The 16,413-nt window shown below is 47.4% G+C and overlaps 1 protein-coding gene across 2 annotated transcripts; it reads left to right on the forward strand.

The window, feature by feature from the left end:
• Positions 1–484: 484 nt before the first annotated feature.
• On the forward strand, positions 485–14,742 carry PCDH18 (protocadherin 18). Of its 2 annotated transcripts, none has more exons than XM_055144888.1 (4): positions 485–3,089; positions 3,918–4,006; positions 4,098–4,261; positions 12,614–14,742. In XM_055144888.1, exons 1-4 carry the CDS (start codon positions 624–626, stop codon positions 13,342–13,344), a joined length of 3,450 nt encoding a protein of 1,149 aa, XP_055000863.1. In that variant the 5' UTR covers positions 485–623; the 3' UTR covers positions 13,345–14,742. The 2 variants fall into 2 exon arrangements, with proteins under 2 accessions (XP_055000863.1, XP_055000864.1); XM_055144889.1 differs by having other exon boundaries at positions 3,921–4,006.
• The last annotated feature ends 1,671 nt before the right edge of the window (positions 14,743–16,413 follow it).

The raw sequence follows: 16,413 nt of genomic DNA on the forward strand, positions 1-16,413 counted from the left end.
AGCAGGTCTGTGCAGGGGAGTGCGGGAGCGGGGGAGTCTGCCCCTCGGACCCCAGCCGTCCGCACCCACGCGCGCGGGGGCAGCCCAGGGTCCGAGCCTGCGGCCGGGCGCAAGGCGATCGCAAGTTTTTCCCGCCGCGGTCTGTGCGCTTTGTCCGGGCGGGCGTCGGGGAGGCGGCGGCGGCGGCGGCGCGCGGGGGTCCGGGTCCCCCGCCCCCGCGGCGCGTCGGGGAGTCCGGGGCGCGCGGCGATTGGCTGTCGGCGGCGGGGCGCGGGCGGCCCCCGAGCTTTGTCTGAGTTGGCCAGAAGTTGCCGAGCCGCGAGCCCCGAGTCGGCGCTGGCGGGGTGCGCGCGGCAGCCGAGCCGCGGCCCGCGCAGGGGGGCGCGCCCAGGAGGACCCCGGGACTCGGCGCCGCGCAGGTCTGCGGGGGAGACGCGGGCCGGGGGGCACCCCGGGGGGCGCGCCCGAAGTTGCGGGGCGCGGCGGGGGAGACGCCGGGGCGGGCGGCGAGAACTTGGCGCGGGCCCGTGGCGGGGGTGGGGGGGAGACGCGCCGCCGCGGCCCCGGGGACCCCTCCCCAAGCCCCCCACCCCGGCGGCGCCCCGACCCCGGGCTCCGGCACGATGCGCGCGCGGCTGGCCCTGGCGCTCCTGCTGCTGGCGCTCGGGCCCCGCGTCCTGGGCAAGAATCTGAAATACCGGATCTACGAGGAGCAGCGGGTGGGCTCGGTGGTGGCCCGGCTGGCCGAGGATGTGGCCGACGTGCTGCAGCGGCTGCCGAACCCCGCCGCGGTCCGCTTTCGGGCCATGCAGCGGGGCAACTCGCCGCTGCTGGTGGTGGACGAGAGCAGCGGGGAGATCAGCATCGGCGCCCAGATCGACCGCGAGCAACTCTGCCAGAAGAACTTGAACTGCTCCATCGAGTTCGATGTCATCACGCTGCCCACCGAGCACCTGCAGCTCTTCCACATCGAGGTGGAGGTGCTGGACATCAACGACAACGCGCCCCGCTTCTCCCGGCCGCTCATCCCCATCGACATCTCCGAGAGCGCGGCCGTGGGCACCCGCATCCCGCTCGACAGCGCCTTCGACCCGGACGTGGGCGACAACGCGCTGCACACCTACTCGCTGGCGCCCAACGACTTCTTCGACATCGAGGTGCGCACCCGCACGGACGGCGCCAAGTGCGCCGAGCTCATCGTGGTCCGCGAGCTGGACCGCGAGCTGCAGGCCGCCTACGAGCTGCAGCTCACCGCCTCCGACCTGGGGGTGCCCCAGCGCTCGGGCTCCTCCATCCTAAAAATCAGCATCTCGGACTCCAACGACAACAGCCCGGCTTTTGAGCAGCCGTCCTACGTGATCCAACTCCCGGAGGACTCCCCGGTGGGCACTTTGCTCCTGGACCTGAACGCCACGGACCCAGATGAGGGCGCCAACGGGAGGATCGTGTACTCCTTCAGCAGCCACGTGGCCCCCCAGATTATAGAGACTTTCCGGATTGATCCCGAGAGGGGCCACTTGACTCTTTTCAAGCCCGTGGATTATGAGACCACCAAATCCTACGAGATTGATGTACAGGCTCAAGACCTGGGTCCCAATTCCATCCCGGCGCATTGCAAGATCATCATCAAGGTGGTGGACGTGAACGACAACAAGCCTGAGATTAACATCAACCTCATGTCCCCCGAAAAGGAAGAGATTTCTTATATTTTTGAAGGGGATCCTGTTGATACTTTTGTTGCTTTGGTCAGGGTCCAGGACAAGGACTCTGGGCTGAATGGAGAGATTGTTTGTAAGCTCCACGGACACGGCCATTTCAAACTTCAGAAGACTTATGAAAACAATTATTTAATACTGACCAATGCTACCCTGGATAGGGAAAAGAGGTCTGAGTACAGTTTGACTGTCATCGCGGAGGACAAGGGGACCCCCAGCCTCTCCACGGTCAAACATTTCACTGTGCAAATCAACGATGTGAATGACAATCCGCCCCACTTCCAGAGAAGCCGATATGAGTTGGCAATCTCAGAGAACAACTCGCCAGGGGCATACATCACCACAGTGACGGCCACTGACCCCGATCTCGGGGAAAATGGGCAAGTCACCTATACCATACTCGAGAGTTTCATCCTGGGCAGTTCCATTACCACCTACGTCACCATTGACCCATCCAACGGGGCCATTTATGCCCTCAGAATTTTTGATCATGAAGAAGTGAGTCAGATCACTTTTGTGGTGGAGGCGAGAGACGGAGGCCGCCCCAAGCAACTGGTGAGCAATGCCACAGTCGTGCTCACTATCATCGATGAAAATGACAACGTCCCCGTGGTCATCGCACCTGCGCTGAGGAACAACACAGCTGACATCGCCATCCCCAAAGGGGCGGACAGCGGGTTCCATGTCACCCGGATAAGGGCGATTGACAGAGACTCCGGTGTGAACGCTGAACTCAGCTGTTCCATAGTGGCAGGGAACGAGGAGAATATCTTTGTCATAGATCCGCGGTCATGTGACATCCATACCAACATGAGCATGGAGTCTGTCCCCTACACAGAGTGGGAGCTCTCTGTCGTCATCCAGGACAAAGGCAGCCCTCAGCTGCACACCAAGGTCCTTCTCAAGTGCGTGACCTTTGACTTCACAGAGTCAGTGACAAGTACAGCCATGACCTCCGTGAGCCCAGCCTCCTTGGACGTGTCCATGATCATCATTATTTCCTTAGGGGCCATCTGTGCCGTGCTGCTGGTTATCATGGTGCTGTTTGCCACTAGGTGTAACCGAGAAAAGAAGGACACCAGATCCTATAACTGCAGGGTGGCGGAATCAACTTACCAGCACCACCCAAAGAGGCCGTCCAGGCAGATTCATAAAGGGGACATCACTTTGGTGCCTACCATCAACGGGACGCTGCCCATCCGCTCCCATCACAGGTCCTCTCCGTCTTCATCTCCTACCTTAGAAAGAGGACAGATGGGCAGCCGACAGAGTCACAACAGTCACCAGTCACTCAACAGTTTGGTGACAATCTCCTCGAACCACGTGGCAGAGAATTTCTCATTGGAACTCACCCATGCCACTCCTGCAGTTGAGGTAAGTCATTCACTGGACCAGTTCACTGAGAATGTTGGCCTTGGTGAAGAATGCATTTGTGCGTGCGTGTGTGTGTGTGTGTGTGTGTATGTGTAAGAGAGAGTTCTTAAACCTTTTCATACATGTAAAATCATATTAAGTATCTGTATCAAATATATTCAACACAAGTTCCACAATGTATATGGAGCAAGCATACTAGTGTTGTTTTTTCCTGAAGATTTCTATGTACACTTCTATGTACATAGAATTGCTGTGTATACTTTTGGAAAAATGAATGTTAAACTTCTAAACACTAATTAGAATCCCCTTGCTTCCCTGATGAAGAAATCCAGAAGCCCCAGATACAAATGCTTGCTTTATTGTTACAGTTGTGGTCTCCCTTGAAACAGAAACCCCCAAAGTCCCCTCCCGGTCCATGTGAGATAGCTTCAGTTTTTGCAGTGTCCTGCCATATGTTTAAATTGCACATGCTTGAATGTTGGTTGTGTTTGTTGTTTGTTTTCATATTTTCCATTTGTGCATTTAATTATGTTTGCTGGGCACTTTCATCTGCACTATCACTATAATCACGGAAGTATTTAGCAGAATCCTCTTTCCAAAAGGGAAAGTCAGTGGTACTGGCTAATCCAAGCCTCTCTGAGCTGTCTTGTCACTGCATTTGGTGGGGCTGCTTTTCTGCACTGTCCAGGCATATGAAATCTTTACTGTGGAGAGAACTTGTTCGTTTGCTTGGGAAGTAGCGGCAGGAAACTGCTTTTCCCTGGCTGAAAGCTTGTGCATGTCTGAGGGCTGGTTTCCAGGAATCAGTTCTGTCTGTTTGGTCTCCAGCAGGTCTCCCAGCTTTTGTCGATGCTTCACCAGGGTCAGTATCAGCCAAGGCCAAGTTTTCGAGGAAACAAATACTCCAGAAGCTATAGGTATGAGTGACCCTCCTCTGCCCTATTCAGTCTCAGATTGCTTGAATGCTGAAGAGTAAAAACTGCACTTTCCCCTCTTGTGTCTGTCTAGATATGCCCTCCAAGACATGGACAAATTTAGCCTGAAAGACAGTGGCCGTGGTGATAGCGAAGCAGGTGACAGTGACTATGACCTGGGGCGTGACTCTCCAATAGACAGGCTGCTGGGGGAAGGATTCAGCGACCTGTTTCTTACAGATGGAAGGATTCCAGCAGGTAAGACGTTGGGGATGGAGGAAGCCTTATTTTCCATTCTGCTGCTCTGGTAATGTGAATCAGTCTTTCCCATGCTTTGTGTTTCTTCACTGTCCTTGGCACGAAACCACCTGTAATTTACACACTATTGATGGTGAACCTAATGCGACCCAGTTGACAGGGAGTCTCTTGAAATTCATAGTAAGCAGCTGACTGAGAGGAAGAGTCAGTGGCTTGCTTAGTGGGACAAGAAAGAAGGGATGGGAAGAGGAGGCTGGGAAGACAGATTATTCCCCTCCTCCTTCCTTTTTCATCCAGCCCTGCCTCAGGACACTCTTGAGCAACTCTATAAAATCGCTGGGCGGTGGTTTTCATTCAGACAGACTGTTTTGGTGCCTTGTGGTGAACAGAACTATAATTTGGAAAACACATTTCCTGTGATGGGAACCAAGTCACAGAATCAGAGATGAAAATACACCAGGGCATGGTATACTTTAACAACTAAAAATAGGAGAAAGGCTACATCTTGGCCGGTGGTAAACAGAGAATCTTTCTGCCATCTTTCATTTTCTGTCTGCCTGGGAGAGGAGTCTGGCTAGCAGTTCAAGGAGGGGATGGCGAAGCCCACGGCTGGTTGCAGGAGATCCCGTTAAGTTAGGAGCCACGTCTTCCTCAGGCTTCCTGCTCTCTAACTGTGCAATAGAAACTCTCCAAACCAATTGGGTGTATACTGGGTCATGGTGGCAGCCCTGGCACCAAAGCCTATCATGAGAACTCTGGCCTAGGGAACACATCCAGTGGACTCCGGGCTCCTTTCATTCCTGCGTCCCACTAAATGTTGATGATATGATTGCCATTGGAATGCTGGATGAAAGAAAGGCATAAATGATTCTGCCGAGTTCTGTGGGGCATCTATCTGCCACGTACAGAGAGGGAGGGAGATTGGGGAACAGCCACTAGGGAGTTTCAGGGAGCCACAGAAATGCTGCCTGTTCAATAATAGTAACTGTCCTTCCTGTAAGGCATTCTGGCAGTGGGAATAGAAGCCACATCCCTGCTGGCATCAGATGAAGGAGCCAGAGAAGTTAGCCACGATGGGCCAGCCCGGCCTGGCCCCGTGGAGGTCTGGCCCTGCCTTGCGGTTCCTCCAAACTCCAGTCTGCTGAAGTTAGCAGTGGGGAGAGAAAGAGTCAGGCTCACATGGTCCTCCTCTTTTTTTTTTCTTTGATTTTATTTTGCATTTGAAAATAGACACATTTTCAGGGTAACAAATGGGTGCCCAGGTCAACCAGTTTGTACCTGGTAGATGTGAGATTTAACACCCCCCAGCCTTTAAATATTAATGTCAAGATGGATTAATGTAAAAATCCATTTTTTAAAATAAATGAGTGACAAAGTTATCCTTCTAAAGTCTTTTAGGAGACTTTCCTTCCATGAATGATTATGTGCTGCTTGTTGAGTTATATGCTCTTGGAGCAAGAGACTGTTCCTAGCAGGATGGGTGTTGGGCATTGATGGCAACTCTGACCTGGAGTTTCATGTTGGCACTGCCATCCAGGCTGTCTTTTTATTAATTCAGTTTAATTCAAGTAAGCTCTCTTAGTTACCCTAGACCAATTTGAAGAGAAATCTGTCAATCTAATGGAATATTCTTGATCGTGGGAAACTTGCTCAAAAAGCAGCAGACTCATATTTTTTTTCATGAAATGAAGCAATTGACTGAATTTATGCATTTCTATTGCAACTTTTTACTTACTTATATAATTTTAATTTTGAATAGTGATCCTTAGTTTTGAATAATTTTCAGAAGTTATGTTATTTGACAAAGTAGGAAAATAGCATCATGAACATAATCTTATATTGCATTAACAAACATTATAAAGTATGAGCTTTGTTAACTAGAAAGTTAATTTATTAGCAGAAATAGAAGATGAATAACTACAATTAGAGGACCTTGTCATCTGTGGACCCAAATGCCTAAGGACCTAAGGTTCTTTAGAATTCTGAAATGGACCTTTTTTTTTAAAAAATAACTGATCATACCCTATTTTTTGAAACTCAAGATTCTCTTTCAGTTTTTCCTCTATTTTCAAAATTACCACTAACAGATATAATTACTGGCAAGAGGGTTGCATCGTGCCTGAATTATTATTTTTTAAGTTGGAGGATAAAATGTTGTCAGTTTAACAGATGCAAACCATTGAGAACATTGAATCTTATTGAGTGAATGACTGACTAAAGATTCCTTCTAAATCTTGTTTCCTTTCAAAGTTAGTCTCACCTTTAGCTACTTATCAACAATAACCTTCAAATATATAAATCCTCATGTGAAAAAGTTTATATTTATGTGATTCCCTCGTGAGGGTGTGTGGTAGAGTGGTGTTTCTGGTACCTGGTGCTATATTCCAGAATGTACATTTGTGTCTTACTAGCTAGTATTGACAGGGCTATGCATATTGAATGTTTATCTATTCAGACTTTACTACTTCTTAGTTTTTTTATTCACCTTGCAACTTCTGCTTGGGATATAAAAACTGAGTTTTCAGAATTGTCTTCCCAGGAAAGATCCCAAGGAATATAAAAGGCAAGTGTGCATCTGAATGCCATTAACAGAAATCAGTCCAGTTCTCTGAAGTGTGTGTATTTTTAGGACTTAAGAGTCTTATTCCAACTCATTTTCTGCATTAGACCGTGATCAAATATAGATTATGTGATGTTGTATTTCCCTGCCAGAGGGTCATTTCTGGTTATTCAATTCTATTAATTCCCACAGAACTATCCTGAATTCTGAGCAGTAAAAGTAACATGCATTTTTGTCTGTTGGCTCATGTTTGTCAAAATACTTTCATCCTTATTCATTCAGTTTTGAATAATAATCTGTCCAGCGGTAGCAAAATCTTCATTTCCCCAGTTAGCTGCTCTGACATGATGTGAGCTTTCTTGATTGAGTTCTTGCTGCTTCTCTGTCATTTGTGATTGCTTCATTCATAGCTCCCTCTTAAATTCTCTGTTCTCTCCTGGCTGAGTTGTTGAACTTTCCTCTCTGTGCTAGCTTCCAACTGATACCCCCAAATTTTCTCCCTTCGTTGAGTATTTCTTTTGTACATCTCAGCCACATTTCTAGAACATTCCAATTTACAGTATTTGTTTCAAAAGCAATCATTGACTTTCGTTGCCTAGCAACGCCACATTCAACGTATAGCATGCCCAGGTCAATGAAATCACTCTTGGTTATTCTCTGTCTATTTTAACTCTTTTTTGGATGGGTTGTTTTTCAATACAGCCATCTCTACACGATACACACACATCATTATTTCCAATGCCTGTTAGTGAGCCAGCAAGAAATCTTTCTTCTCTTTGCTTTGTCTTCTAACTCCTAGTTATTTCTCGGTATGTTTCAAGTTGCCATTTTTTGCTCTATTTTTATTTTGGGGATCCCATCTAGTGTTGCTTGAGTCTGTGTTCAGGGGTCATTCCCAGTAGTGCTTGGGGGATTCTAGGGTGCTGGGTTTTGTTCGTGCAAAGCATATTCTCAGCCTGCTGAATGGCCCCTCAGACCTTCACATCACTCTTGAACTCCTTGACCCTCCTTCTCTGCTCTTTTCTACATATGTGGGATGTGTGTTCTACCTTATAAAAGTGGAACACAGTTTAGATACTTATTTTATTTTCTATCATTATTATTATGTTGGTTTTGGGCCCCACCTGCCAGTTCTCAGAGCTCACTCCTGCCTCTGTGCTTAGGGATCACTCCTTAGAGGGCACGGGGAAGCATATGGGGTTCTGGGGATCCATCCCAGGTTGGCTGTGTGTAAGGTCTTAGCCGCTGTGCTCTCACTCTACCCCCATATTTTAGATACATAGAGTCTCATTTTCTACTCTTGACTCAACTCAGAACTGGATATGACACTGCTCTAGAACAGAGAGCGGAATACTGCTGAGTGTAGACTCACCACTCAGTAACTAGTGACTTCACTGAGGTTTAGGCATGGTTTTCCTTTTTTTTTTTATTTGATGCTTTTATCCCCTACCTATCAGGGAAGAATGATGGCAGAATGGCTAGCCATGTCATGCAAAGAGTGCTTTTCTTTCCCTACACTCCACTCCCCCAGAGGACATCTAACAACGTGTTCCAAGAAGCAACAGATTAGATACTTGCACCAAGTACCAGCGAGTCCTGATTCCTTGCATATGGCATGGGGCATCCTCAGTTCAGGATGATATATGCATTGGGCACACTTACAAACAGCGGAGTCTCCAGGGAAAGGGTTGCCAGCAGAAGTAAAATTGGGAAAGGCCCTGGGTAATTTTTTTCCTTTCTTCTCCATTAGTAATTTTGCATCAATATTTTCTAAATTTAGAATTTTTTGTGCTAATATTTTTGGTCTTAGCTAAGGGATATAGCATCTACTGAAGTTGTAGCAGTGCGTTTTCTAATATAGAAAGCCTAACGACCAGCATTCTTTTTTAGCATGCACTGTCATTTGAATTGCTTAGTTTGTGTTATTGGTGATTTCCGTTCTATCCAGTTCTGTAAGAAGTATATCATTTTTAGGATTCTTAGAAACCAATGAAATTTCCCCTTTTACCCTGACTGTAAACATAAATACAAAATAAAGTCAAGCAAACCAACTTGTCCTCCCCACAGAGCAAAAGACCAGAAAGCAAAGGAAGAGGCACATTGGGTTTGTCCCCTTGTGTCCTACCAGATACAAGGAAGGCAGGTCTCATTTTTTCAGAGACCAGGGAACTCGGAAAAACATTCATGACCACTTGGTTGTTTCACTGATTCAAAACCTCCTTTCTATTAAAGTATTCCAGTTACTTTCAACCCTTTTTAGGTTTTGCCCACCTTAAATGATGAACAAGAAGAACTGAAAAAGGCTTCCAAGTGGTAATAATGCCTGAAATCAGGGCATACTGATATTCAGATTGTCCCTGTGTCTGTAAAAGTGGCCCTCTCATGGCAAATCTATACCCTAGCTCTCAGCCTTCACCCTTTCTCTTGCCCCAAAGTGATTCTCAAAGAATCTGTGTCTACACCGCTGTCCACAAGCTCAAAATTCCTCGAAATTTCTCCCCTGCTCCAATCAGATCTCCTTCAGGACTCACAATTCTTGCTCTTACTCTTGTCCCATAAGTTCCTTTGCTATGTAATAATTCAGTCCTGATTTCATGAACTGTAAGACAGAGCTGACTCAAAGGGTCAAGCAGCAGGACCCAGGGGTGTCCACCACTTTTTTGTTATTCTTTTGGGCCACACCCAGCAGTGCTCAGAGCTTCTTTCTGTCTGCACTCAGGGGTCACTCCTGACAGGGCTTGTTGGGGCTGCCAGGGATCAAACCCATCAGTTGTGTGCAAGGCAAGAGCCTAACCTGTTGAGTTTTCTCATCAGCCCCTTGGAATCAGGGCTATGCCCAGCAGTGCTCAGGAGTTATTCCCGACTCTTTGCTCAGGAGTGACCTCTGGCGGCACTTCTGGGACCATATGCAGTGCCAAGGATTCCAACCAGCTTTGGTGTATGCAAGGCAAATGCCTTACCTCCTGTGCCCCACTTTTTAAAATTCAAATCCCATTGATTGGCTATTGGTTTTCTAAATAAAGTTTCAGAGTCCAGCTTCTGCTTCACTTCTCATAATTCCAGTGTCCTTCCGGCGGTCACAGTGCCTCTCGACTCTGCCCCGAGCCCATTTCTGAAAGGTAACGGTTGTTACCCAACTTCATTTGTTTGTACATTTATTTTACTGTCTAAGAACATTGAATAGGAGGCCTAGTAATTAAGTTTTTGGGTATATAATATGGTATTGTTAACTGGAGGTGTAATATTATGCCCTGGTTCTCTAGGAATGATCCATCTCGCTTGATTAACACCTTATGATGAGGAATTTCTCATTTTTGCTCACCATGTCCCCTGACACTGACCATCCCACTCTTGTGTTCTATAAATCTGATCATTTTAAAATACCTCCTAGGTGTGGAGTCACTTGGTATCTGGCCTTCTAGGATCAGCTTATTTCACCAGCATAATATCCTCAGAGTTTGTTCAGGTAGTTGTAGATGGCAGAATTTTCAAGGCTAATTTACCGTTGTGTGCATGTATCACATTTACCTGTATCTGGGCACTTACTTTGTTTTCTCATCTTAGCCGCTGTGGATAGTGCTGGAGTGAGCAGGAAGTGTCACTAGTCTTTGAGGTCCTGATTTTAACTTCTCAAACGTATCCCCAGGAGTGAATCGTATGTTGTTTCTGCTTCATTTGGGAAGCGTCCCTGTACTCTTCCGGGCAAGGGTCAACACCATTTTGCACCCTCAACCAGGAGCTATGCAAATGTTGTCTTCCTCCAAAGCCTTGTCCATGCTTGTTGTTTCTTCCTTTGAAAGCAGTGCAGCCCTGACACTGATGAGATACCTCGCTGTGGTTTTGATTTTCACTGCTCTGGTGAAAAGGAAGTGCAGGGTGAATTCTTGCATGTAAACTTTCTTCCTGGTGCCCTTGCTACAGGGATACAGCAGTCAGCACTGTGGGTCCCTTGCTCTTGGCCTGAGATCTGGTGCCATTCAAGAGTTCAAGAGCCTTTTAAACAATAACTTGGGAAGAAAATAAACGTTTCTCAAGCACCCTGATCTGTAGGACTGTGAAAATAAAGATCTGGTGGTGATCAGTTAGATTTTTGTTGAAATTTATGGACATTTCTTTGACTCGGTTTATTTTTGTTTTTGTTTTTGCTTTTTGGGTCACACCCAGCTATGCTCAGGGATTACGCCTGGCTCTGCACTCAGGAATTCCTCCTGGAGGTGCTCAGGGGACGATATGGGATGCTGGGAATCAAACCCAGGTCAGACCGAGTGCAAGGCAAACACCCTACCCGCTGTGCTATCGCTCCAGCCCCCATTTCTTTGAATTTTGTGCTTTCTGTCATTTGCACTGGAAGAAAATCATAGTATTAAAGGAAAAAACTTGCTGCTGAAAGAAGTGGAGAGTTTATGGAGTCTATTTTCCATCTTCGCATTTCTTGATTGGTAATTGGGAAATAGATTCCCACGCCCCCTCTTAACTTTTCTGCTTTTTTTCACATCATCTCTCTTTTTTTTTCTTTTAAAATCATCTCTTATTTTGAGTGTGGCAACTCACATTTCAGTGAGAATATCGTAACATCTGCAATGTTTAGCCAATGGATTTTTCAGATTCTTCCTCTTTTAATGACTTTTCCATTTCAATGAAGTTTAGACCTTGAGAAAGTTAGAGAAAGCACTCTTCACAGGGTGAGTGCGGAGGCAAGGACCTGAGGGTGCTTTGCACGTTGTTTGGAAGTCATAAGTCACTAAACAATACAGGATGCCTTTATGGGAAATTAAGAAGCATAATGGCCTAACCTTATTGTGTTCTCTTTCTCCATTAAAGTAAAGTAGGTCACTTAAGTGACTCAAAGATATGACCACTCAAGGATTCCCAGGTAGCACTCTGAAATGATGAATTTCACTTAATAACTCTGGACCTTTTTTTGTTACCGTTGTTGAGAATTGAAGCTCAGCACATATTTCCTCATGCGCGCCTTAGCTCTTGGCACTCACTCTCCCTCCTGCCTGTGAATCCACGTCTCATGCCATGAGCGGTACAAGGGTGGTTCCTTAGGAGGAAGGGAAGAGGACTGCAGCGGGCAGCTGAGACTTGCAGGGGTCCCTAGACCATTGGTCATCTTAAAGCCTTCTCTTTTTCCGTTTTTAAAATTTTTATTTACTGTTTGGCTTTTTGGGGTCACACCCAGAGATGCTCAGGGGTGTCTCCTTGAAGCCTCTTCTAAAGAAGATGCACTAAAGAGCATCGGAGGCAGAAACCAGCGAGCATTCTGGGTGGACTTTCGAAGGTGGCCTTGGGTTGACTGACGCTGAGACCGGCGCTGCCCGGCTGCCCCTTCCCTGGCTTCTGATATGCCCCTCTCCGTCGCCCTCGCAGCCCTGCGCCTCTGCACGGAGGGTTGCAGGCTTTTGGGGGCTAGAACAATAGCACAGCGGGTAGGGCATTTGCCTTGCAGGCGGCCAACCTGGGTTAGATTCCCAGCATCCCATATGGTCCCCTGAGCACCGCCAGGGGTGATTCCTGAGTGCAGAGCCAGGAGTAACCCCTGTGCATCGCCGGGTATGACCCAAAAAGCAAACAACAACAACAACAACAAAAAAGTGCAGACTTTTAGTCCATCTCCAGAGATGCTCAGGGGTGACTCCTTGAAGCCTCTTCTAAAGAAGATGCTCTAAAGAGCATCTGAGGCAGAAATCAGCGCACAGCCTGGGTGGAGATTCGAAGGCGGCCTTGGGTTGACTGGCCCCAGGGACCGACCCCCACTTCTAACGCCCCCCTCTCCCTCGCTCCCGCAGCCATGCGCCTGTGCACGGAGGAGTGCCGGGTGCTGGGCCACTCGGACCAGTGCTGGATGCCGCCGCTGCCGTCGCCGTCGTCCGACTACCGGAGCAACATGTTCATCCCGGGCGAGGAGTTCCCTGCGCAGCCCCTGCAGCAGCAGCCGGCGCCGCTGGCCGGGGCCCCGTCGGGGCTGGACGAGGACGCGCCGGGCGCCGAGGGCGAGAAGAAGAAGAGCTTCTCCACCTTCGGCAAGGACGCGCCGGGCCCCGAGCCCGCCGACGGCGCGTCGCTGCTGTCGGAGATGAGCAGCGTGTTCCAGCGCCTGCTGCCGCCCGCGCCCGCGCCCGACGCCCCCGGCCCGGGCCCCGGCCCCGGCCCCGGCCCCAGCCCCGGCACTGGCCCCGGCCCCGGTCCCGGCCCCGGCCCCGACGGCGCGGCCGAGCCCCGGGACGCGGGCGGCTCCCTGGAGCGCCGCAAGGGCCCGCTGCCCCCCAAGGCGCCCGCCTACCCCGCGGGCGTGGCCGCCTGGGCCGCCAGCACCCACTTCCAGAACCCCGCGGGGGGCCCCGGCGCGCAGCCCGCCGCCAAGTGGCTCCCGGCCATGGAGGAGATCCCCGAGAACTACGAGGAGGACGACTTCGACAACGTGCTCGGCCACCTGGCCGACGGCAAGCACGAACTCATGGACGCCAGCGAGCTGGTGGCCGAGATCAACAAGCTGCTGCAGGACGTGCGCCAGAGCTAGGGGCCTCCCGGGCCCCCCGGGGTGGGGGGCGCCCTCCCTGCAGCCGAAGGGCGCGGCGCGGCGGGCGCAGGGCGCGGCACTGCAGGTGGGCGGTGGGCTGGGGAGGCCCTCCCCTCCCCGCCACCCACCCCCACCCCATCCCCATCCCCATCCCAGGGGGGAACTGGGCGTTGCCAAATCGTTTGCATTTATCCTAAATGTGTCTGTGTATATGGAATATTAAATACTGTATTTTCGTATGTACACAATGCAAGTGTGATTATTTTAATCTGTATTTTAAAAATACATTTGTACCTTATATTTATGTGTAATTTAACAGACAAATTTTATTTTTTTACTCCCATGGCAAACACGTCTCTCCCGATCATGTAGGAAACACTAGCCCCTGCCCCCGCTCCGATGCATCGTCCACCCAGCCAGGTCCAAGGCGGGCGCGCTGCGCTCCTCACGCGCGGGGAGGACGCTGCTCGGCTCCAAGCGCCGCCCCGGCGAAGCATTACGTGTGCGGTTCTTAGTTCCATTTAAGCGGCCCAACTTGGTTTGGAATACTTAAAAATAGTTACGCATCTATGAAACTGTTATACAATTGTTATATTATTATATCATTACTGTTGTTATTATTGTTGTTGTTGTTAGTATTACTTGTTTCTGGGAGTTCAACTCATAACGGAAAAATTGCAAAGCGAGATGAAGTCATATGGCAGGACTGGGAATTGTTTTCCATGAATGATGAGAATAAGGACAAAAGTCGCTGCTTCTTCCAGGTTCTTACCACTCCCCAGAGGTCCCACGGACCTGCTCTGGAGTCTGTTTGCCCCTAGTCTTCAGAGCACTTTGTCTACTGATAATTCAAGGTAAAGAATGAGTTTCATTCCATCTGTGAGTTAAAGAATGAGAGTGTGAATTTGAATAGCACAAGTTTTAGTGGACAAAGGCAAGTCCTTCAGTGGCCCTCCCTGGGCAGTAAAGACCCTCGATTTATTCCCAAGCCATTCTGTTTGTATCCACCCTGGTCCTCTCACAGTACTTGAACACTTTTATCTTTTGTGACGTTGCAAATTTTCTTTTTTTGGCTATAACTATTCACTTTTAGCTTTGGTCTCTAGTGCATGCTTTCCTATTTTTGCTTTACTTTTTAGTATAAAAACATTTATGAAGTTATGTTGCTTTTGGTTACTGCAACTCTGTTTTGTTTATTGTGTGATGAACGACAAATCCTTTATTTATTGTGCTATTATCTCTCAATGTGGAATGCTTTGGAAAAGGAGATTGTTAAAATGACTGTTCTCGTTTATGACCAAGCTTCTCTTAATGTTATTTCTATAAATACACTATCTTGATTGTATTCTCAGAAGATTTTGCTGTCAGTGAAAATAAAAGGAAAATTAAAATCAAACTAAAGCACTGTCAATAAATCAGTCCTTATAAATATATGGCCAAAAGTTAAGCACGCAGCTTACCATCGTGAGAGGTATAGACTTCCTGGGGTCCCAGTATCTCGGCAAACAAGAATAATACCATGGCAGAAGAATGAAGGAATCAATGCAATCACCGCATTTTAACTAGATTAGATCATTAAATACATTTAATCTAATAAATATTAGGTGCTGAAGAGATAGTACAAGGGTTCAAGCATTTGCCCTGCTCACAGCTGACCCTTGATCATCTATTTTTTGTATTTTGTTTTGTTTTTGGCTTTTTGGGTCACACCCAGTAATGTTTAGGGGTTACTCCAGCTTCCGCACTCAAGAATTAATTCTTGCCAGTGCTCAAGATGCCAGAGATAGAACCTGGGTTGGAAACACCCTTTCCCTGGCCGTATTATTGCTCCGACCTCAGCTGACCTGAGCTCAATCTCTAGCACTCCAATGGTCCCCAGACACTACGGGGAGTGATCCCTAAGCAGTGCTCTTATAGACCCAAGCTTCTGCAACCCCTTAAAATGTAACCAAATAGTTTGAACATTTTTCAAATAAAATTAACTCTTTTCTAGGACATTTTTACATTATGTCAAGAAAAGGTATCTATAATATTTCCAAGAGTTTGGGAAAAATACCTCTTGACTAGTAGGGAATTTAGTATATATTAGGGCTATTAAATGCCCTACAAGTGCTAAAACTCAAACATTTTAATTCTCATTTTAATACTACATCACATAGAAATGTGCTATCTTTCAAAGAGACAGTGTCTTTGATAGGGCTTTTGCAATTGTAAAAGAAAATTTCAGTTATTTTTTTCAGTAGATTACACACACAAATGTTAACCACAGTTAAATACACTTTGCTTTTCAACTTCCTTGCAGTGCATATTAGCATTAAGAAAAAGACTTTTATAACCACAATGCTCTTAATTTAAAAACACCAGCAGTAATTTAGGAAGTAATGATGGAAATGAATGTTTGAATAATGCGAAGTAAATAAAGTGTAATATATTAAACACAAAACCTTTGTACATCGTCCATACACTAAGCATTACATGTCCCCAGTTTTTACTTTCTTAAACTTATCCACTTCTTATTTCTCCATGCTCTACAGGTTAAGAGTATAACAATGATTTTTTATTTTTTATTTTGCTTTCACCATTGTTCCATTCACAGGTAATATCTCAGCAAATACTGGAGTACATGGAACTTTTGCCAACCTACATCAGAAGTTTTATTTCCTCTTCTCTAGTACCTTTCCCCTTTATGCCATCCTACAACCAAAAAAAAAATTTTAATTAAGGAAATTTCTGTATTCATTAATTCCTTTGACCCTATGGAATTCTCTCAATGTATCTCAATAACAATCACCTATGAAAGAAATGTGCTTTTAAAAATATCATTCAATATTAAGTCTGTAGTTTAGGAAGCTTTCTTTTCAAGTATTTTTCTTTTTTCTTTTTGGGTCACACTCAGCAATGCACAGGGGTTACTCCTGGCTCAAGTACTCAGTAATTACTTGTGGCAGTGCTTGGGGGGACCATATGAAATTCTGGGAATCAAACCCGGGTTGGCCGCTGTGCTATCGCTCCAGCCCTCTTCAAATATTTCTTATGGGATGATTGGAATGGGCTTTCTTCAAATTCTTA

This window comes from Sorex araneus, chromosome 7, assembly GCF_027595985.1.
Source record: "Sorex araneus isolate mSorAra2 chromosome 7, mSorAra2.pri, whole genome shotgun sequence".
NCBI lineage: Eukaryota > Metazoa > Chordata > Mammalia > Eulipotyphla > Soricidae > Sorex > Sorex araneus.